The 23258-nt window shown below is 44.2% G+C and overlaps 1 protein-coding gene and 1 pseudogene across 2 annotated transcripts in view; one reads left to right on the forward strand and one right to left on the reverse strand.

The window, feature by feature from the left end:
* LOC135898007 (protein FAM193B-like) overlaps positions 1 to 23258 on the forward strand; it is a 156668-nt gene that overhangs the window by 54759 nt on the left and 78651 nt on the right. For both annotated transcript variants that reach the window (XM_065426717.1, XM_065426718.1), the window contains exon 10: positions 8377 to 8650. In XM_065426717.1, the coding sequence (XP_065282789.1) occupies positions 8377 to 8650 (274 nt within the window). The remainder of the gene's footprint in view (positions 1 to 8376; positions 8651 to 23258) is intronic.
* LOC135898008 (uncharacterized) lies at positions 15754 to 17808 on the reverse strand (annotated as a pseudogene).

The raw sequence follows: 23258 nt of genomic DNA on the forward strand, positions 1-23258 counted from the left end.
TTACTGCCCCGAAGAGCTCAAATCATGACAGGCATGTCTGAAATAGCTCTGAAGGCCTGTCAGTACACTTATTAGGCATATCGGTGAACCTACTGTGACAGAAGGTGGCGGATGCACGCGTGTATAATTAAGGAATACATACTGGGTCCTATGACAATTGCCTCTTCCCACTCTTCGTATGCTTCACCGCATAATGGTCCTGTATTGAGGCGAAGCTGGCTTACGGGATGCAACGCGTCGTATTTTCCGAGCTTCAAAGCCATTGGTGAGGATAATAAAGAAAAGCCCCTTGATAATTTGAAAGTAGCGACACTCTCCTCCCCGCTGCGCTTTCCTCCTCGATTCTCATCGCCCGCCGGCTGCGCGCGGCACGCTTTTTGTCCTGGGCTCCCGCGGATGGGCCGCAGCATTCTATCAAGTCGCATTATTTTGGGGCAGTTTCACGCCCCAGTGGTGTTGAAATTTTGGAGAAATGCTGATAACAACGTTAATAATGCTGAAGGCATTGTTATGAGGAGGTTGTAAAAGGAGCTTTGAGGCGAGTTCTATACTCTACACAATTTTTATGCCACATGATGACATGCTTTGCTTTTTGCATCTGATCTAGTATTTCTTCTGGAACATCCCTGTGTGTGGCTTATTAAGCGAAAGCCTTAGATCTCTGTTTCAAGGTTGTGTTGTAACCAAAGCATGTCCAACCATATATAAGAGATGATTACTGATTATCAATGTTAATTAATGATTGATTAGTGATTGTATTAAGATGGATTAAGGAGCATTAAGGTGTATTAAGGTCGATGAAAGTGGATTAGGGTGGATTAACCCTTTGCTGGCAGGGGCCGACAATGCAACATAGTTTTAGCAGCAATCCACTGTCGGGCACCGCCCGACAATGCTGTTCAGGGGTTAAATTTCGCGGTTTTTCTCGCTGCGATTTGCGCACATTCTTTGTATACGTGATGCGCGCTCTCTTGACGGATAAGTGTACTTTGTTTGTTAAAGTTTACTTCTTTTTGCACTACGGTGGAGCACAATGTTCTGCACGGCTTCTGGATTGCAGAGCCTTCTCGCTTGTGCGTGGAATCGCATGTGCGTGTGGTTTGCCGAGAAGCATGGCCACTTTTTCACCCCGTGTGTTTTATGGTGGTGCATTTAGTAAAAGTGATGATGACTTCAGTGAGGAAAAGAATTACATGCCTCCATCAGTTAGTGATGACAGTGATTTGACAGAAGCGAGTGATGAAGACGATTGCGATGGAAACAGCACGAAATGGTGGCAGAAGCTTTTTTTCTGGCTTCTAGAGGTTTCCATTGTCAATCGTTTTATTTTGAAGTGCACACAGCTGCGGAATCATAGCGAGAAAAAACAGCAACACCTGCTGTACTGCCGCAACCTCATCCAGCAGCCGGTGGGTGACGTGAGGGCTAGAGCCAAAAAGGCGGGGCCTGTCTGCACAGAAAGAGTTCGATGAAAGGCTAGATGGGAGGGGCCATTTCATCTACAAGCTCCCAGGCCGAAGCAGCAAGGACTGTGCTGTTTGTAGTGATTGAAAACCAAAACAAGGCAGGAGGGAAACCGTGTTTTTCTGCAAAACCTGCAATAACAACCCTGGCCTGCACCCAGAAGAATGCGTCGAGTGGTATCACACGCTGCTCAAATATCGGTAAAGGAGTTGCCTGCAGAATTCAAGAGAAAAAATAAATATCCTGTGGGTTCTTCTTCCACAGTTTGTGTTTTTCTTCTCAGCGCGAGAAACTGGCAAAATAGTTTCGAACCAGGACAGCCGGAAAGTGGGTAAAAATGTTTCGGACTGCAAAGGGTTAAGGTGCATTAAGGAGGATTGTGGTGGATTCATGAGGATTAAGGTTGATGAATGAGGATGAAGGTTGATTAGGGTGAAATATGTTGCAGTGCTAAACATTATTGCCTGCAGATTATTCTCAACATTCGCATTTCGATGGGGGCGAAATGCAAAAACACCTGTGTATTTAGGTGTTTAGGTGCACGTTAAAGAACCCCAGGTGGTAGAAATTTCTGGAGTCCTCCACTACGGCGTGCCTCATAATCAGAAAGTGGTTTTGTCACGTAAAACCCCATAATTTAATTTAATGTTCTGAGCATTACTACATCATGACCACTATCATGATTTATTGCTCAACCTTCGTAATCAAAGTGCATTGATGCAATGATTTCAGCTCGTTTTAAATCAATGGAAAAAGTTTCCCCACAGAACAAAACCGCAGGAAGGTGGTTTTAAAACATTCGCTATTAAAGCAAAGATTCCTGGCCTCCGCCGAGATGTCGATATCAACAGCAAGCGTGCGTGATCATGTGAAAACCCCCTGCACATTGCTTGTATCCGTGAGGAAGCCAAATAATAATAATTGCCCACTCATGCGTGCGTGAAAGTGCAGTTCAAAGCAAATTCCAAAAATGCAAGTGTTCTTAGGTATTGCCTAAAAGATGCGAATGCAAAAGCCTTGTAAAGCCTACTGTACTTCACCTTAATCTATCTCCACCAACTCTAATCTACCTTAATCTTCCTTCTTACGCCCTAATAGGTCTTAATCCTCCTTGATCAACCCTAATTCACCCTAATCCTCCTTAATATGTCGTAATCCTTGTTCATGACCTTAATCCTCCTTTATACGCCTTAATCCACCATAACCCGATTTAAGCCACCGGAATTGTTCTGAATACTCTTTCACTAACCCTAATTCACCTTAATCCATCCTAATTGACTTTAACCCACCTTAATCCACCCGAATTGGTCTTAATCTACCTTAATCCTTCTTAAAATGTCCTAATCCTTGTTCATGACCTTAATCCTTCTTTATACACCTTAATCCACCATTATCCTCCTTAATAGGTTCTAATCCTTGTTCATGACCTTAATCCTTCTTTATACACCTTAATCCACCATTATCCTCCTTAATCCACCTGAATTGTTCCTAATACTCCTTCACTAACCTTAATTCACCTTAATCTTCCTTCATCCACCCTAATCGACCCTAATCCTCCTTAATATGTCTTAATCCTTGTTCCACTCGAATAGTTCTTAATACTCCTTTGCTAATGCTAATTCACCTTCATCATCATCATCAGCCTAGTTACACCCACTGCAGGGCAAAGGCCTCTCCCATACTTCTCCAACTACCCCAATCATGTACTAATTGTGGCCATGTTGTCCCTGCAAACGTCTTAATGTCATCCACCCACCTAACTTTCTGCCGCCCCCTGCTACGCTTCCCTTCCCTTGGAATCCAGTCCGTAACCCTTAATGACCATCGGTTTTCTTCCCTCCTCATTACATGTCCGGCCCATGCCCACTTCTTTTTCTTGATTTCAACTAAGATGTCATTTAACCGCGTTTGTTGCCTCACCCAATCTGCTCTTTTCTTATCCCTTAACGTTACACCCATCATTCTTCTTTCCATAGCTCGTTGTGTCGTCCTCAATTTCAGCAGAACCCTTTTCGTAAGCCTCCAAGTTCCTGCCCCATATGCGAGTACTGGTAACACACAGCTGTTATACACTTTGCTTTTGAGGGATAGTGGCAACCTGCAATTCATGATTTGATGATGCCTGCCAAACACACCCCAGCCCATTATTCTTCTGGTTATTTCAGTCTTATGATCCGGATCCGTGGTCACTACCTGCCCTAAGTAGATGTATTTCCTTACCACTTCCAGTGCCTCGCTACCTATCGTAAACTGCTGTTCTCTTCCGAGACTGTTAAACATTACTTTAGTTTTCTGCAGATTAATTTTCAGACCCACCCTTCTGCTTTGCCTCTCCAGGTCAGTGAGCATGCACTGCAATTGGTCTCCTGAGTTACTAAGCAAGGCAATATCATCAGCGAATCGCAAGTTGCTAAGGTATTCTCCATTAACTTTTATCCCCAATTCTTCCCACTCCAGGTCTCTGAATACCTCCTATAAACATGCTGTGAATAGCATTGGAGAGATTGTATCTCCCTGTCTGACGCCTTTCTTTATTGGGATTTTGTTGCTTTCTTTGTGGAGGACTACAGTGGCTGTGGAGCCGCTATAGATATCTTCCAGTATTTTTACATATGGCTCATCTACACCCTTATTCCGTAATGCCTCCGTGACTGCTGAGGTTTTGACTAAATCAAACGCTTTCTCGTAATCAATGAAAGCTATATATAAGGGTTGGTTATATTCTGCACATTTCTCTATCACTTGATTGATACTGTGAATATGGTCTATTGTTGAGTAGCCTTTACGAAATCCTGCCTGGTCCTTTGGTTTACAGAAGTCTAAGGGGTTCCTGATTCTATTTGCGATTGCCTTAGTAAATACTTTGTAGGCAACAGACAGTAAGCTGATCGGTCTATAATTTTTCAAGTCTTTGGCGTCCCCTTTTTTATGGATTAGGATGATGTTAGCGTTCTTCCAAGATTCCGGTACGCTCGAGGTTATGAGGCATTGCGTATACAGGGTGGCCAGTTTCTCTAGAACAATCTGCCCACCATCCTTCAACAAATCTGCTGTTACCTGATCCTCCCCAGCTGCCTTTCCCCTTTGCATAGCTCCTAAGGCTTTCTTTACTTCTTCTGGCGTTACCTGTGGGATTTCAAATTCCTCTAGACTATTCTCTCTTCCATTATCGTCATGGGTGCCACTGGTGCTGTATAAATCTCTATAGAACTCCTCAGCCACTTGAACGATCTCATCTATATTAGTAATGATATTGCCGGCTTTGTCTCTTAACGCATACATCTGATTCTTGCCTATTCCTAGTTTCTTCTTCACTGTTTTTAGCCTTCCTCCGTTCCTGAGAGCCTGTTCAATTCTATCCATATTATAGTTCCTGATGTCCGCTGTCTTACGCTTGTTGATTAACTTAGAAAGTTCTGCCAGTTCTATTCTAGCTGTAGGGTTAGAGGCTTTCATACATTGGCGTTTCTTGATCAGACCTTTCGTCTCCTGCGATAGCTTACTGGTTTCCTGTCTAACGGCGTTACCACCGACTTCTATTGCGCACTCCTTAATGATGCCCATGAGATTGTCGTTCATTGCTTCAACACTAAGGCCCTCTTCCTGAGTTAAAGCCGAATACCTGTTGTGTAGCTTGATCCGGAATTCCTCTAGTTTCCCTTTTACCGCTAACTCATTGATTGGCTTTTTGTGTACCAGTTTCTTCCGTTCCCTCCTCAAGACTAGGCTAATTCGAGCTCGTACCATCCTATGGTCACTGCAGCGTACCTTGCCGAACACGTCTACATCTTGTATGATGCCAGGGTTCGCGCAGCGTATGAAGTCGAATTCATTTCTAGTCTCACCATTTGGGCTCCTCCACGTTCACTTTCGGCTAACCCGCTTGTGAAAAAAGGTATTCATTATCCGCATATTATTCTGTTCTGCAAACTCTACTAATAACTCTCCTCTGCTATTCCTAGAGCCTGTGCCATATTCCCCCACTGACTTGTCTCCAGCCTGCTTCTTGCCTACCCTGGCATTGAAGTCGCCCATCAGTATAGTGTATTTTGTTTTGACTTTACCCATTGCCGATTCCACGTCTTCATAAAAGCTTTCAACTTTCTGGTCATCATGACTGCATGTAGGGGCATAGACTTGTACCACCTTCAATTTGTACCTCTTATTAAGTTCACCTTAATCCACCCTAATTGACCTGTAATCTTCCTTCATTCACCTGAATTCTCCTTAATACACCTTAATCCTTCATGCACATTAGTCCACCTTAATACACCCTAATCCACCTCAACACACCCTAATAAACCTAATCCTTCCTAATCCACCCTAATTTACTAATGAATGATTAACTTGGCTAATCATTAATCTCATGCACACGGCTGGACATGCTTTGAGTTGCTTCTGGCCTTTCTGGGCCGCATGATATTTTCTCTTCACAACGCGACCTTGAAACAGATCTAAAGGCTTTCGCCTTAAAACACACAAAAAACAAAACAAAAACACAATGTGGACTAGCTAGTGCTCACCAACTACTGCAATACCATGGGTACACTTGCCACAAACTTTTTTAGGGCCTGTATTCATTGCATGACTCGTGCTTGCATCGACATAATTTGAAAATAATAGCTCCTCTACAAGCCGTTATTTCAATTTTCAGTAAAACAGGCCGCGAATCCTAAAAATACCAAAAAGTCCGATCGAGAGGCTGTATCTTCACCCGTAAGTGTTCACAGCAGGAAGCAGAATCTATAGTGCTGCATTTCCGACTGAATAACAACAGTTGGCGATGTGCGAGGTGATAGAGTCCCAGCAGAATATTAAGCATACTGAGCACAACCCCATTTTTATGCAACATACAAATTGCCGCAGCAAAAACACTGGTGTGCAGGCCGGAAGAATTTAAGAAGTGCAGCATTAGGGGTGGCTTTCATACAAGCAATAAGAAAGACGCCTCACCTTGGAAACAACAATGTTCTTTGTCGGAACAAAGTTCTTTCGGCCAGTGTTATGCAGCCACTGCTTCCTGCACAAGTCTTCATGCTTTCCTTGTGGTATCATAAAAACCGCATAACCATCTTCAGGCTTCTTGCTGCAGTTATATGCACAACAGCAAGGCAAAGTGCTAGCACAGATAGCAGGAAACACAGCATACAATGTTCGCTACGGCGAGCCAAAGTGCTGAGCCATCCGAGCTGAGGAAAAAAATGGCGCGAATGGAAAAGAAAAACACAAGGAAAACGCAAGACCTGCGTGTTTCCAAGGGTAATGGCAGGGAGACCAATCGTCGTGCAGAAAAACGGGCGCAAGACTGCTTCCCGCAGGGGGGGGTGGGGGGGTGGGAGGGTGCGCACAAGGGGCGAGGTGGAGGCGAGAAGGTTGTGCGGCGGCAGAGTTCCATAGAGTGGCGGTACTTTCAAATTATCAAGGGACTTTATTATAAAGGCAGATTCAGTGCCATTGCTAACAGCGGCAAATTGTTTTAATGAAAAACATGGCACCGAACAGCAAGAAGCTTGGTAACGAAAGCCGATGTAGTTAGGCCTAGCGTTGCCACAGTGTGGTGGTGGCTATGGCTGCCAGTGCATCTGCGTGTGAGAGCGCCTGTTCGAGGCAGCACAGTAATCAAAATGGTAGCGGGGGTGGCTTGATCAATGCCATTTCGGACCGCGACGGGTTTTTGTGTTCGAAATTTAAGGCGTTCTCATACACTCTATGGAGTACCATGGCGCTGCGAAGGCGTTTGAATTATCGGCCGTCCGGAAAAGGGGTCGTTGACTGTATTAGACAGTAAACAAACACACGACCGTGAGTTTGCGAACACTTCGAAAAGCACGAATATTACAGCTGCTCTCAAAGCGAATATCGATTAGTGTAATGTACGAAACTAATATTTGAAAATCCGAATATTTGCACTACACTACAAAGTTGATTTACTATTTCTTTTTAGTGACCCTTTAGGGCACATGCTGAACTTGTGAAATTGAAACCAGACAGTATTGAATTTGCGTTCAGTTAGCATAAATCCTGAGCCTAGCACCATTGTTGAGATATCTCCGAGGTGTACTACAAAATACTCTTACCTTCCACTTTGTTTCATTGTGCACTAGTATTGCTCGAGGGAAGCATATTGAACGACTATGAAGTGGCCAATCTGGAGCTCTCTACTGCAGCATATCTCATACTCAAGATGTAGCCTTTAAAACAAAATGTGATAAATCAGTACTACTTTATTTCATCATGTCAAAATTTTTTTAATTGACACTACTGTTTGAATCAAATTTGAGCTGAAAGTAGTGCTGTTTGCACTCTCTTAAAATTGTATCTGCTTTTCTACAATGGTCATTAGCAGCCTTAGCTTGTCTCTCTTCACATATTAATGGCATATTCCACTGGTTGTCTCGGAACACTCTAGTAGTGCTGCTAAAAACAGTCAAGCCAGCTTGAAAATTATACTATGGAAATAAGTGGGTGAAATAGCATTAATCATGCTTCATTATTGGCATTTGATCCAGTTGATGCTCTCAATAAAGTTTCTTTGCTGTCTTGCACTATGTTTAAAGCACTGCCAGGGTGCTCTGAAATGACCAGTTGAATATACCATAAGAACCAATTGGTGATTTTGCATGTGCATGTGTTCACACATCATGATGGTGACTGTCAACAGGAACATCATGTGCCCAGTACAGCCTGGATGAGCATGATTGCCACAGTTACGTACTTAACATTCCTGCATACAAAACAGAAGTCTTGGATGAAAGACAAGTTCTCTTTCCCATTATCACCACTGTTTTACTGCAATTAATTATACAGTCTTATAGTGAGTGTGTAGTTGCATCTTGCTCACTTATTGCCAAGAAGTGGTAATTCTATTAGTTGTGCCCAGGAGATGTACAATGTCTGTTCTTTTTCATGAAGTGGACACTGCTGCCGAAGTCTCTTGGCTGGTGAACTGCCACAGGAGGGTTGTACTGCCTTGCTAGAACAGCGGCAGTGCTGCCTGGCAGCAGCCTCTGGCATGGTGTGTCCATTTGTGGACATCCAACCGTCTGTATCGGCAGCTGGGGAGCCACCATCTACGCTGCACTTGCCAACATCGTCACCACTGCCTGGAACTGCTTGGGGTCAAGGGGGAGATACATGTGGTCCCGGGCCAAATGGCCAGCCAACCGAAGCGAGTTTTCCTAAAAAGGCGAGTCTGGTTCATTTCTAGACCTAATTGAGTACTTACACTTAATTTCCAGAACTGTTACATTACTATGCATCATGTTAAAGAAAGTTTTAAAATTGCATTTTGAAACACCTGCATTAGCATGTGACATAACACTAATTCTGAAGTATTGAGTATGTGAGATAAGTGAGGACACAGCTTTGGATTGCCATAAACGTTAAACATTTTAATTCTATATATCTAGGCTTTTAACTTCGTTTTCACCAGCTCCTCTGTTGCCTATCTAACACATTAATTCTAGAGCAGCTGCTTCCAATGTGACATGGGAGATGAAACCACAGGCAGTCCTAGTCACTTCACGTACTGATGATAGCAACTTGCGAGATCACCACCTCCTTCAGTGTGGCGAAATCCTTTGTTTTCGGGCTGAGACAAGATTTCAAAATCAATGCTTATCTGTGACAAAGGGAAATAAGCACTGCCAGCAATAAAACGTCATTCATGCAATTAAGTTTTTTCAGCAGATGGAGGCCATCATGAGTGAGAACCTGGAAAGCTAATGATGGCCATTGCTGAGCCACTTTAGGTGGCAGAGCCTGCACTCGGGCTTTCTGTGCATCACTACTTCAGCACCAGCCCTACGTAATGGATTTGCTTCATCTATAGGGCCTGCATGACCCAAGAGTGACTGGCTACGAACCTGTGTGGCTGCGTCACTCTCAATTCAATGTCGTAGCTCCCATTATTTAAACCTGCTCTGCTGCTATTTACGGGAGTTGTCACTGAGAAGAAGACTAACAGATAGCCACTCAATGTTAACTCGCCAAAGGCTCTTATGGCAGAAGCTGTGGCTGACATCATCAGCACTTATCTGAGCATACAGTGGCTATGAAATTCCAATACAGTCAATTATTGAGGCTGAAGATGGTTTTATTGAACAGACTTGAGAAGTAGCGGCAAAGGAAACAGTGTAAAAAAATTGAACTGAATGCAGTAGAACCTCGTTCATATGATCCCATTCGACCGATTTCCCAACTCAAACGTTCGCTATCGATAACGAAAAAAATGACCCCATACAGTTATGCATATTTTTTACTGATTCATACGTTCCTCGAAAACACGATCTTTCAGCACCAACATTTAGTAGGTTGCCAAACCGCGATCATATGATACGTTTTCCGGCTACTAGATCCCATGTAAACAAGAAAAGGCATGAGGCGCGGACCGTCGAGAACAGTAGCCGCCCACCATAGCAGCTTCCCTGCTACACTCACCCACCTGTCTCACCTGAGAATGCTGGTGCGCACTTAGTTTCTTTTCCTGTTCCAGCAAATCTCCTCCAAGTCATTGCATGCTGCATTCTTAGCTATCACCACCAACTGCATTGTGATAAGCATCTTCACCTATCTGTTTCACAGCGTTTTTGGGTGTACTGCTGTTGGAAGCGTACTGCATGCTTTTAATGGGCAATAACTCAAACGCGACACAAAGTGAGCGCAGTGTTTTGCTCTGGTTGCATTGCATGCACTGTATTTCAGCATCGTAAACCAGCTTTATTTTGTTTTGGTTTCCCACCACCATCTTAAAACCCTGTGAAATAGGGAAACGACGAGAATTTCTCTCATGTCCCTGTTTGATGGAAATTACCTCAAGAAAAGAGCATGCTATATTTGTAGCACCCCTGTGAGATGGTGCCATTTTGCCATTCTCTGAACTTTGTGCAGGGGTGGGATTCCTGCGCCAATTGCGCCATTTTGATACAAACGCAAATTCCTGCACCAAACTGTGCCAAACCCAGAAAATTGACCGAAACTGCACCACGCTGCACCAGAACGGCTTTGGTATGTGTGCTCTGGCAGTGGCGGCGAACAGTGAGCGGATTTGTCCTCTAAAAGAGTGCAGTCGTTCACATTCTGCACACCGCGCGGTGGCTCCTCCTTCACAGTTTCTCGTAATTGTTGTCTTATAACACTGGACTTTACGGCGCTTCCGGCAAGTGGCCGGCACACAGGCGGCCACTCCCGGCTGACATCGCTGCAGTTGGAACAGCCAGGGCGGCTGTATTTAGATTGTGTTCGAATATGGTTGAGCGAGCCGTGCGGCACGATGTTCCCTAGCTGAGGTGCCAAACAACGACAAGTAGACTGAGGGCACTGCGAACAAACTTGATATTAGGGAAACGCATGCGGCAGTCAGTTCAGCGGGTGGTCGTCTCTGTTCCCAGGACCGGTACAATGTAAAACTATTCCAATCTGTTTTTATACCGATATGGGCAAGGCCTGAGCCATTTTGACCAATCACGAAAGCCTAGTGGTAGATTGGGAATAAAAACAGATGGGAATAGTTTTATGTTATACCAGAAAGCTAAGCATTAGGTGCTTTGGAATTGCCCTGGTCTATTATGTAAAAATGGCTTTAACCCTTTGAGGGTCGAATTATTTTGAAAAAAACTTTCCCAGGTGCTCAAATTACTTTATTGCGGATCTTGAATGTACAAAATATATAAAGTCAGGAATAAATAGTAAAAAAAAATTAGGAACAGTATTTTGGTGTCGGCATCACTCAGAACTGCAAAATGTTCAATAGTATTTCAGATGTGGTACTCCTTGAAACATAGAAATCAACTTCCGCCGCCCCTGCGAGAGTGTGCCGACAAAGAGAAAAATCACGTTTCGTGCATCTCTGTTGCGATGACACGACGGAACCGAAACCGCGAAAGCGCGTTGCTGCTGAGAGCGAGAATACCTCGCGAGCAGTGGTGATAAACAAGCTAAGAGCAGCGCCAATCAAGATAGAAATCAACTTCCACTACCCTGCAAGAGAGTGCCGACCAAGAGAAAAATGATGTTTCGCGCGCCTTCGTTGCGATCACGCGGCGAAACCGAAACCGCAAAAGGGGTGTTGCCGCAGTCTGTGCGACGCACTGAAGCTAGAAATCAGTTCTGTTTATCTCCCCAAGAAGGTGGCACAAATTTCAAACGTTTCTTGTAAGTCTTAAGAGATAGCAGCACCTCCCAGTGAGCTCGCATCATCATTATGGCGCAAAATTTCCAACGGAGGGTCGAAACCGTACCCGTACGGCAAAGACCTTGCAGGACAGAAAACCGCCATCGTACATGTACGGCAAAAACCTTCAAAGGGTTAAAGAAGTCGTAGTTTCGACCAAAAGGTGAAACATCGATTGCGATAGCAAATTAGTACACATCTGTACGAAATAAGGATACTGGTTTTATCGGTCGTAGAAAGTTGTAATCATTCACTAACTAAATTAACAAGCATGGTGTCACGTGTGCACAAACAAGCGTGAACACATCTCACTTGATCACCACACGCACTCGCTGTCAAAATGTTGTATCGAAAAAGCGCGACAGCAGCAGCGGATGAATTGATTTTTGTGCTGCCTCTTGCTTTAATGCGAACTAAATGATGAAAACAAAGCGCACATGAAGCTATCGGCACTCATTGCATGGACTATCTGCATCACAGATTGCTTTCAAGATAGGGCCCACGCGGCCGCACCATACGCAGCAGCCGGCGGAGTAGAACGGGCCCCGGTGCCTTGCGCATGATGGAAGATGGTGCGCTTTCTCCCGGCTTTCGTCGCTGGTTCGCACGAGATCGAGCCGCCGTGTTCGGCCCACCTTCGCATGCTTTTACTCACACATGCAGCATATGGAGCACAGCAATGATGTTATCAACCTCGAACTTTATACAGAACATTACATTGATGGCTTGATGTTTCATATACGGCAACAGCGTGATGTTCCAGCTCCCATACCGACGCCGCCTGGATAAATGCGCCTGGAGTGTCCATATAATTGCTATTGCAATAATAAACCACAGTTCATAACTCTGGATCCTCTGTATGGTTTCTTGGTGAGGCACATTTCCAGGCACTTCACCTACACTGTCGATACATAAAAAAAAATGTATTTATAAAAATATGCTTTGGGCTCCTTTTCCGAATGTCAGACTCACTATTACAGAATGTAGGTTTTTGTGATTGCTATCACTAATTAAAAAGTTGACAGGCACTATAACCGAAATTTGCATGAACTTAGGCGGTTTCAGTATCAGGGTAATCTGCTTCAAAATTCAGCTTAAGATGTTGCTTAAGACAGTTGCAATACAGTGCTCATGTTGGTTTATCCTGTTTCATCATGGTTTCAAAGTGTGCTGCCATATTCTGTATTTCATTGTTGCACTAAAATTCAGCCTAAAATGTTGCTAAGACAGTTGCAGTACAGTGCTCATGTTGGTTTATTCTGTTTCGTCGTGGTTTTGAAGTATGCTGCCATATTCCATATTTCATCGTTGCACCAAAATTCAAATTGGCCTGTTCCAAAGTACTTCAGAATAAAATTTTATCTGCTCCAAATTGTTTCAAAATGAAATTTAGTCTGCTCCGAAATGTTTCAAAACGCAATTTTACTTGCTAAAAAAATTGCTCCAAAATGACTTTGGGCACTCCCACCCCTTGTGCTTTGACAGTCTGCGCTAACTACGCTTGGCCAGCGTCACGACACGTTAAACCATCGTTTGCCGGCACTTTATTAAAGTTATCCCTATCCTATCCTACGCACTTTTGCCACATGGGTTCTCTGACTTGTCAGATTAGCCTATGATGCCTAGTTGCCTCCGGACTGCAGTTTAAATGCGCAGTAGCAGTGTTTAGATGCCGTCTACTGCTTCACTTGCAATAGTGCCAAATAACAATGCTGTGACATTAAATGCTGCAGAAAGGCAGCGACGTTGACGGGTGAATGTCATGAAACTGACCGTGTTAGACCAGTGAGACACGCATCAGCAGAAAGCACAATGCATTCGTGTGTGCTGGGTGTACACTACGATCTGTGTGTCTCGCATTCGTGAGGCTGAGCACACCGCCAGGTATTGGTTTGCCGAAGATATTTCCATGCAGGACCAAAACATTCCTACCCAATAGCAATTGATGCTGCAAATTTATGGTCTTGTATTTCTTAACGTCCAACAAACCTGCAACTACTTCTATGAAGACACGTTTCACTTTCGTGTTATGAATAATTCTTATGAAAGAGGGATCAACCAATATTTTTCACTCACTTTGGTTTGTACATTGTCCCGATTACCGTAGTATGTTCTTTCTCACATTTTTTTTTTCAAAAACGTATGAGCGAGCTTCTTCTGTATTTCTAACCTTGTTTGAAGTATTGTTGCTATTTCTGAAGTCATTATAATGTCCCCAGAGAGAGAGAGAGAAAAAGGCAAAGGAAAGGACAGGGAGGTTAACCAGAGATTATCTCCGGTTGGCTACCCTGTACTGGGGGATGGCCAAAGGGATGTGATAGGTGAGAGAGAGAAAAGGATTAAAATTTATGAAAAAAAAAATTTGCCCACACACGTTACACACAACACACACAAACTGTTTCTGTGGACATTGTCACGCAGCCTGCAAAGGCGTTCCTAGTGTTACGCAGCGTCACCGTACAATCCTATGTCACACAGTGTACAGTCACAATTTGTCAGAAAGTCCTGTGTCTTTTAAGTACCGCAGCAGCGCCTTCATAGCGGATCACGCTGATGTTCATGTAGGCCAGTTCCCAAGGATGTTGTTTTCTGTCCTTGGGCGCTTGTCCAGTTTGATTAGGGTGGCTGAGAGGACTGCTCTTTGCGGGTTGAAACAAAGGCACTTACAGAGAAGGTGCGCGATTGTTTCATTGCACCCGCAGAAGTCACAAAGCGGGCTGTTGGCCATTCCGATAAGAAAGGAGTACGTATTTGAAAATGCTACTCCTATGCGGACTAGAAGGGTGCAGTTACGTCGTGGAAGGTCAGGCGGAATACAGAGCTGATCATGTCCCCAAATACCTCACGCACCCAGTATGCTAGAGCTGATCATGTCCCCAAATACCTCACGCACCCAGTATGCTGTGGACTTTGGCACAAAACTTTTAGAATAGCTGAATACTGACGTGAAAAAGGCAACCTACAAGCATTGTCTTGTCGCTACTCAGGCCTTGTACTTGCCTGCTTAGATGTCCCCTGGTCGAGTGTCGTGAGTGAAAATATGCTGATACCATTTAATCTCAATAATTCGAACTTCAATACATGTTCAAATTAACTCTTTCCCTACCATGGGAAAAATGGGTGTTTTTTTGTAGGTTACACCAGATCTTTTTTTCTGAAGGAACTGCCGCACTTAATATTTTATGTAATACATAAACAAAAAGTAGAATGAATGCACTTTCACGCATAAAAGTTTTATTAACGAGATGTATGTCATAAAAAAGATGTAAATTCCCAGAATCAAGATTGTGGGATAAAATTGAATAAAGTTGTAAAGACCCGCTTATATCTACTAAGAGAAGAAATGTAACAAGAATTCTGAGGTATTCAAGTTGCATTGCTTTCTAATAGGCACTATCTCCGAAAAAATCAAAATGTTTCATTGTACAGGTATTCCACTGTACAAAAATTGAACCATAAGCACTGCAGTTGGGCGTGCCGGGCTGCAGTCACTGATGTTCTGGGCTGGTTTGCGTTGTCGTTGTTCTTAGAGTCAAAGTCCGGTGAAAAGGCAGCATCCTCAGACTCGCTGCTGATCGATACATGGATAAAATCAGCTGCAGACGTAGCCGTATTGCAAGATATGATATCTTTCGAAGCATGCGCGCAGCTTGCGGTGGTGGCCATTTTTTGCTTTCTACTTTAAGGGGAGAGGCTCCTCAAAACAACTTTTTTTTATTATTTGTGCCAGAGACTTCAAAATTCAGCCAACTGAAGAGTTTTTTATGCAGATTTCAAATATGCAATTAGTTTTTGTGTAGCTGCTATAGTTCTCGAGTTATATTATACTGAAGTGCAAATTATAGGGGTCTTTACGGGCACTTTTTTATGAACCAAACTTTCACAAAAGGTATTGTGCTATAGCTTATTTAGCTCTTCCTAGATCACAGAGTACCGATATCTAGTCAAAAAGCGTGTTCAGTTATAGGAAGTGGGAGAAAAAAATTTTGACACTTCGACCATTGTTTCTTTTAGTTCCCTGAGACATAACTTCGTACTATTCTAATTACTGACGACTGATATTTAAATTTCAAGTAGATATCGGCATTCTACATACCTTCAAGAGTATGTGTGCCAAATTTCATTAGTATACACCAATTCTAAGTGTACAAAAGGCTTCCCGGAAGACACGAAAATATCAAAAAATTTGAAAATGAGAAAAACAGGTTTGAAAGTTTCAAAACCTTCTATTCTTCAAAATCCAGTTGTTTTTGCATTAATCTTTGTCACACTCAAGAGCAGCTTCACAGAAAGCACACAAAAGTTTCTAGAATGCTCCTGCACTGTAGCTTGGCCCTTCCCGGCTCCTACGGTTGGTCTCCTCGGTGCGAGCCCTTTTCACTGCGCTACGACGGTGCGCCCTTGCTTCTGCGGTTCGCTTCAAGTTCATTTTCTTTACGCGCATGTCATCAGAATGGTCGCTATGTGTGACCAACTCTTCTGGGGGAAGTACTCCAATCTCTTGTAGGACTTCTTCAAAGCCCGCATGGCCTTTATTGTACCACAGCACGGCAATAGCCGTGGCTGTCTCCACAGATGTCCGGGAAGCAAATTTTGTTTTTGGACACAGCAGCCATATCTTGCTGTTGAGTGACTCTGCTGCATTTTGCGTCTTGCCATGAAGGCACCGAGCCAGGAGCTTCTCATCAGTAAGGCGCTTATATATAGGCATAATTGCCAAGCCCTGAGCTTTTGTCAACAAGGGGGTGTGGCGTGGTGTAGGCTCCCCCAGTACTTCAGCACGCCTATGTTTGCACCAGGAATCTGGTTCAGCAGGGCAAAATTTGTGGCTGCTGGCCCCATCACTGGAGCAACAATGAAAATATGAGGCCCATATAGCAGTGTACATGCTGCGCACACTGCCCTTGTTATTTGTTATGGCTATTTGGTAGTATGTCTGCAGTTTCTGGATGGCTGCGACCGTTAGCTTTTCACCTCGTGGCAGTGGCGTTGTCATTTTTCGCAGAGCAGTGCCTAGGCGTTTTGCAACGTGGTTGGTGCACTCTTCTTTTTCGATGACAGTGTCACCGTACACCTCAGCCCCACAGACGGCAGTAAAGGCTTTGCTGTCCCCATCACTCAAGAAGCTTGTGAAGCGCAGTGGGGTCTCGTATGACAAAGTCCTCTGCCATATGCGCACTGCTGCTTCAGGTTCCATTGCATGGGATGAACATTCGGTGTTTCTTTCACATACAGGACGATGAAAGGCTTGCCATACCTCATCATCATCACCCATGTCCTTGTGGATACTGCAAGCAAGACAGTAATTTGAAAGGACTTCAAAGTCCAAGCAAAGACCTGTGTCCAGGGACACAGCTGTGCCCACTCCGTTGTGGCTTTTATGGCCCCTTTTTTGCCAAGTGCCGTCAAACATGACTGGCACATCGCCGCCGCCAACGGCGTCTTTCGTGACTTTTCGCGCCAGTTCCAAGTTTTGGCTAACAGCTTCCATTGCAGCACCATGGAGCTTCTTAGAAATAGCATGGAATGTCTTGTGATGCAGCGGTTTTGGAAGGCCGATGATCGCACAAAATCGCGAAAGCTGGTCATATCCAACTCCTATAGCACGCGCTGCCAAAACAGCCTTCACGTTTATGGCAAAGCCGTCGCGCGAGCTCCCGCTGTCGTAGCGAGTGTTCACCCCGGGGTCACCGCACGCGCCGGCCGGCCGAGACGATCCGCTTCGACGTGTGCGTGAATGAAAGCACAGATTCAGGGCAGTCGGTATTTTCGCAGCGTAGCTCCAGGTGCGACGAAAGTCCTTTGCGCTTCTCAGCTGCTTCTCGGACGGCGAGTTTCCGTTCACAGCAAGTCGGGCATACCGAACCTGTCACCAGTGCCGTCAATGCGCCGATCTCGCACAACACCGTGCTAGCAGCAGGGGCGCCGACCGACCTTGATTCGCTTTTGAAGAATTCCATCTTTTTCTGCGATGCACTCACGAAATCCACAGCAGCGTTGATTTCACCACTGTCGCGGTGACCGGTGTCGGCGGTAGGCCTAACCGACGTCGGAGCGTTGCGGGCATCGTTTCTGGCTGTCCTTTTTTTAACAGTCTTACACCGTTTCCCTCGGTACTTGTGCCGAGTTCCATACTTGCGGACGTCGGAACTGCACTTTTTCGGGCTTGTCATCTCAAGAAAACTCGGAGAGGACACGGGAAACTGTGCGGCTAGCGAGAACGCGCTGTGGCGGTGGTTCGGCTTTGCTGCACAAAAGGAGCACCGCCGTCCAATGGCGGGGCCGCGCTGCATGGCGCGCAATTCAAAATGCACGACAGTCTCGTCTTCTTTCTCGTTTTTCTTTTATTCTCCGTGAACATACGAGACTGACAGCCATTGAACTTTGGAGGAAAGGGTTGACGCTCCACGCCCCAATGATTGCAAATGGCGGCTGGTGTAGCTCGATTGCGTGCGAACGATGCAAACGGCGCGGATTTTCTAAACTTTCGGTGGACTATAGAGTCACCGCCGCTCACTTAGGCGCATTTTTTGGTGACTTCTCGTGCGAATTTCGGCTTGATATTTACAGAAATAAAAGTTTATACATCAAAGATGACAATGCAGCTTAAAACAAAAAAGTGATTTTTTTTTTGAAAACCGCGATTTTTCGACCCGCGTCTCCCCTTAACAATTACGAAACTTTGGAGCACGTTCAAAAATTACCGCTTGGCGGGGAAAAAATTGAACTCCTTAGAAAACAAAAATATTGTTCTCCTCCTTCACGTCCAAAAACCCAGATTGTCTGCAAGCATTGCGGAAGGTCTCGAAACCAGCGCTTCAAACCAAAGAGAGCGGGTGGCCATTTTTGTTCTCTACTTTGACGATCACGAAAACTTTGCAGTGCTTTCAAAAATCACCGCCTGGAGGGAAAACAAGCATCATCATCAGCATGAACCTATTTTATGTCCACTGCGGGATAAAGGCCTCTCCCTGCGATCTTCAATTACCCATTTACTGCGCCGACTGATTTCAACTTGCGCCTGGAAATTTCCTAATTTCATCAGCCCGCCTAGTTTTCTGCCGTCTTCGACTGTGTCCTCTCTTGGCACCCATTCTGCAACTCTAATGGTCCACCGGTGATTTAAGCTGCGCATTACATGACCTGCCCAGCTCCATTTTTGCTCCTAATGTCAATAAGAATATTGGCTATCCTTGTTTTCTCTTTGACCCACACAGCTCTCTTCCTGTCTTTTAAAGGGACACTAAAGGCAAATACTAAGTCTACATGAAATGTTTAAACACCATTCTAGAAATCTCGCAACACTTGTTTCGTGCCAAGAAAAAAAACTTAGATTACGAGAAAATTGCATCTGAAGGGTCCGAATACCTTTTTCTAAATTCAAATCTCCCTCCACCGAACCAGGGGAGTGGTGACATTGCATACACCATCACCACCCTTTACGAGAAAATTGCATCTGAAGGGTCCAAATACCTTTTTCTAAATTCAAATCTCCCTCCACCGAACCAGGGGAGTGGTGACATTGCATACACCATCACCACCCTTTGCTGCTGTCCAATCACACCCAATCTACCTGATCTCTGATGTAGTCTTCTACGAGTATGAAAATACCAAGAGCTCTTCCAGAGTTATATGACGGCTTGCTGCCTGCCAGCTAGGCTTAACCATTGCCGTGTTGTTGGGAGTCATTGACCAAAGTTGTGGCTTGGTGCCAGGTCGAGTAAATTCTTTGTGTGACCATACAACACTAAAAGAGCTGAGGAACCTCCTTAACAATAAAAGTAAAGGCATGGGTGACATCCTGAATTTTGGCAACTTTGTTCGTGGCTGCCATGTTTTTGATATTGTGCAATTGGATCGGCCCGAAATATGAAGCAAGATGCCTTATGCATTATACATTTATTCTGTCAACTAGGTGGCAGTGCCAGGTTGAAGTCATAATAATCGTGCAGGTCTGTAAAATCTGGCATTAGAAAAATCGGTCGGCAACTGTTTCCGTGTACATGGCACATCACAATTGAATGTAATGGTGGTGTGGGCTGCATGCATGTCTTCCCTGCAGCTTGACAGAAACAACAAATTTGTGTGCTTTACAAGGCCCGTTGCGGTTGTGCAGTGGCTATGGCTTCTGCCACTGAGCGTAAGGTCATAGGTTTATTCCCAGCCACTGCAGCAGCATTTCGAAGGAGTGAAATGCAAAAATGCTTGTGTACTTTGATTTAGGTGCACCTTAAAGAATCCTAAGTGGTTGAAATCAATCCAAAGCGCCTCTCGTAGTCCAAGTGCTTCTTTGGGATGCAAAGCGCCCAAGTATCCCTGCGGATAGTAATTCTGGACGAAATAACCTGATTAGTACTGGCATTATTGTATATTCTGACCTTGAGTTTGAATATATTTTCTTACTGTTGTGCACAAATATAACAAATAATTTTATTTATTTATAGATACTGCAGCCTCAATGAGGCTATTGCAGGAGTGGGATGAACAACAAACATACGACATATGTAAACAAGCTTGCATGAATTGTTTCAGTGGTAGTGAATGGATGTTGCCCGGTAATTAATTCCAGACTTCAGTTGTTGATGGAAAAGAGTGTTTAAAGGAATCAGTGCGGGCAAAAAAGGTTGAGGTATTTAGAGCATGGTGACTCCTCATACATGAGGGTTTGGAAAAAGTCAAGTAGTTATCTAGAGAGGAGAGGCGAGGAGAGTTGATTAACGTGTGAAGAAATTTTTGGCATTCAAGTTTGTGATGTTCTGCAAGAGGTGTGAGACCAAGTAGGGGAAGAGAGTTAGACGGCGGAAATTCCTTGTCATATCACTTACAAACAAAACGCACTGTCTTTTTTTACACTGATTCTAGTTTTCTGACGTCACAGTGTTTGTATTGGTTCCATACAAAACAGCCATATTCGAGAATGGGGCGCATGAGGGTTCTATATGTAAGAAGTTTAGTTTTCTTGAGGAGCAACTTGACTCCGTAACAGTCTTAACATTGTCTTAGTTCTGAACTTAAATTTTCTTAAATTCTTAAATCTTAACATTGTCCTTAACGTTGTCTTAACATTGCCTCCTTAACATTTCTCATGAGATATTCATGAGATACTCATGAAAATACCACAATATTGTTGAAAACATTTTAGTTTAGCTTAAAGGGACACTAAAGGGAAACAATAAATCAATTTAGATTAATGGAGCATTGTTTGAAAACCCTGCAGGCAGTTATTTCAAAAAGATCGTTTGATTATTAGATGAGAAAATGAAGGTCCAAGTATCAGTATTTGAATTTCGCGCCGAACCCCAGCGCCGGTACGTCAGCGTGACGTCGGGGATTCCAAAGTATGTTTTCGCATTTGGGCCGCGTTGGCTGAATAAAGGTTCCCGAAACTTACCATGTTTAATATTTGGTTCCTTTAGAACACAGTGTAGTCAATCTGTACCACTATATATAATTAGTAGGCCCTAGAAGATGCCATCAAAATCCATGACGTCACAGCCCCCAGGTGCGGGAACTCAAGTAGGCGTCGCCACTCGTATTTCGTTCTTGCGCTTTTTCTGGCTTACCAAACGTCTTATCGTTGTAAGAGTGGTGTTTTTGGTGTTGTAGAACGGTAATTTACTGATGCAGAAGAAATCATTTTTCACTTTAGTGTCCCTTTAAGCAAAGCATGGCCGATCTTTAGATTAGTACACTTAGAAGGCACAATGACCATGTCTTGGGGGGTGTTTAAACCTGCTATTGGCTATGGAGGCTGCAAGAAACTACTGATATCAGATGCTGAGCAGACAACATGGCACAGATTGACATATCTTCAGGTCGTTGGAGCATAGTGTTGCCTAAAAAGGCTGCATGAAACTACTGAGATAGAACATAAAAAATGTGATGCACCACTGTCGCAGTCATGTAATCATGGCTTATGATATACAGTGTTGTTGCATCTATCGCATCATTGCGCCTGCTGATTCATGGTAGATGTTCTTACAACAGGGCAGCAAGCAGACACCGAGCAGACATGGTGCGGATGAACACACCTTGAAGAGCAATTGTGTCTCTTGTTGACTAAGAAATCTACAGCTTCCACTGAGCTGCAAGGAAGGAACTGCTGAGATAAAGTATAGTCAAAATTCAATGTAACAAAGTTGATAAAATCAGCACTTTATGTCATGTAGAAATGTCACTATATTGACAACGTACAGTCACCGACCTATTCTTATTTACATAGAAAGGGCCACAGAAGATGCCTGAATAATCAGGCAGTCCGGAAAAACGAAAATCAATTTTAAAAAATCTACTTTGTTTAACTGGAGAGCTGGCGGCCACTCTTACGGTTTGATGCTGCTTCGACGAAGTCCTCTTCACAGTGGCCATATGACACACAGAAAGCTGAGAGAAAGAAATGCAGGTTCAGTGCACTCTGGTGATCGATGTAAGCGGAGCTTTCGCATCCATTTTACTGCAGTGGCTTGCCAACATAATCTTGGGTGTCTCCCAGAGTGGTAGAACACCAAGTACTGCGTTCACCAAATGGAATTGCTGCTCTCCACACATTTCGATAATGGGTGTCGCCTAGAGTGGTATGACACCGAATGCTACGTTCACCAAACTGAACTGCTACTCTTCACGAAAAGGTGTTGCGTTTAGTACTACCTTAAGTCGCTCCCACCATACTGCCTCTACCGCTGGCATGCGCGGAATACTGAATTAGGCTGATTATGCATGAATACGTGCGTCCCCTTGTGCCCCTGATCGACACTGCACTCACCATCTTATGGCCTCCAAGATTTGGGGGCACATCTGGCAGGCCATGACCAGCTAAATTCATCACTGCCAAATACTCTACTCTGCTTTGATGGCCTCTCTCTATCACGCAGTTTGAAAGGTGTGTTCACAAACAGCCACATGTAATTCAACCATTTGACTACCGGCGCCTGCAGCAGCTTCAATTTATTGCCTCGGTCTTCCTCTCAGGAGTGAAATTTCGTTATGTTGAAATTGTGAATAAGCACATTTCATTATATTGAGCCTAAAAATAATGGTTTTTTATGGAAACGAAGTTATAGATGTTAAATACTTCCTAAAATCTCTTAATTATAATTGACAGATAATTCGTACTGCTCTGTTAATTCCGTAAAGTCCTATGTATTTGAATAGAGAAAAAATTCCTTTGAATTCAAACTCCGAAAATGGCGTAACAATTATTCAGAACAAAATTTCTCACTCCCATGGACCGCTTTTTGAAGTAACTCGAGCCAAAGGTGAACATTTTATGCATCACTAGCGACCATAATCTCTTGTGCCATAAAAATGATGTGGAAAGACATGCCAGAGCAAGAAGAGCGGCGCCCTGCTTTCCCATCCAGCTTAAAGGAGCAGGAAGGAGGCCCCTAGAGCGTGCTTGATCACATTACCACTAGCTAGCGCCCCCTCCCATGCCTCCCTCCCACCCCTGGCGTGCGCTCGATCACGTCATTTTCAACACTGGGCACGTGAGAGGACGGCGCCACCAAGCCACCATCCTTCTTGGCTCACCCTCGCACGTTTTCCCTTGCTTGCACAATCTTATCGAACTTGAACTTTCTATGGAACATAGGCTTCTTCCGGCACTTGTCATCGCACGCTGATG

Source organism: Dermacentor albipictus, chromosome 1 (genome assembly GCF_038994185.2).
Source record: "Dermacentor albipictus isolate Rhodes 1998 colony chromosome 1, USDA_Dalb.pri_finalv2, whole genome shotgun sequence".
NCBI classification, from domain to species: domain Eukaryota; kingdom Metazoa; phylum Arthropoda; class Arachnida; order Ixodida; family Ixodidae; genus Dermacentor; species Dermacentor albipictus.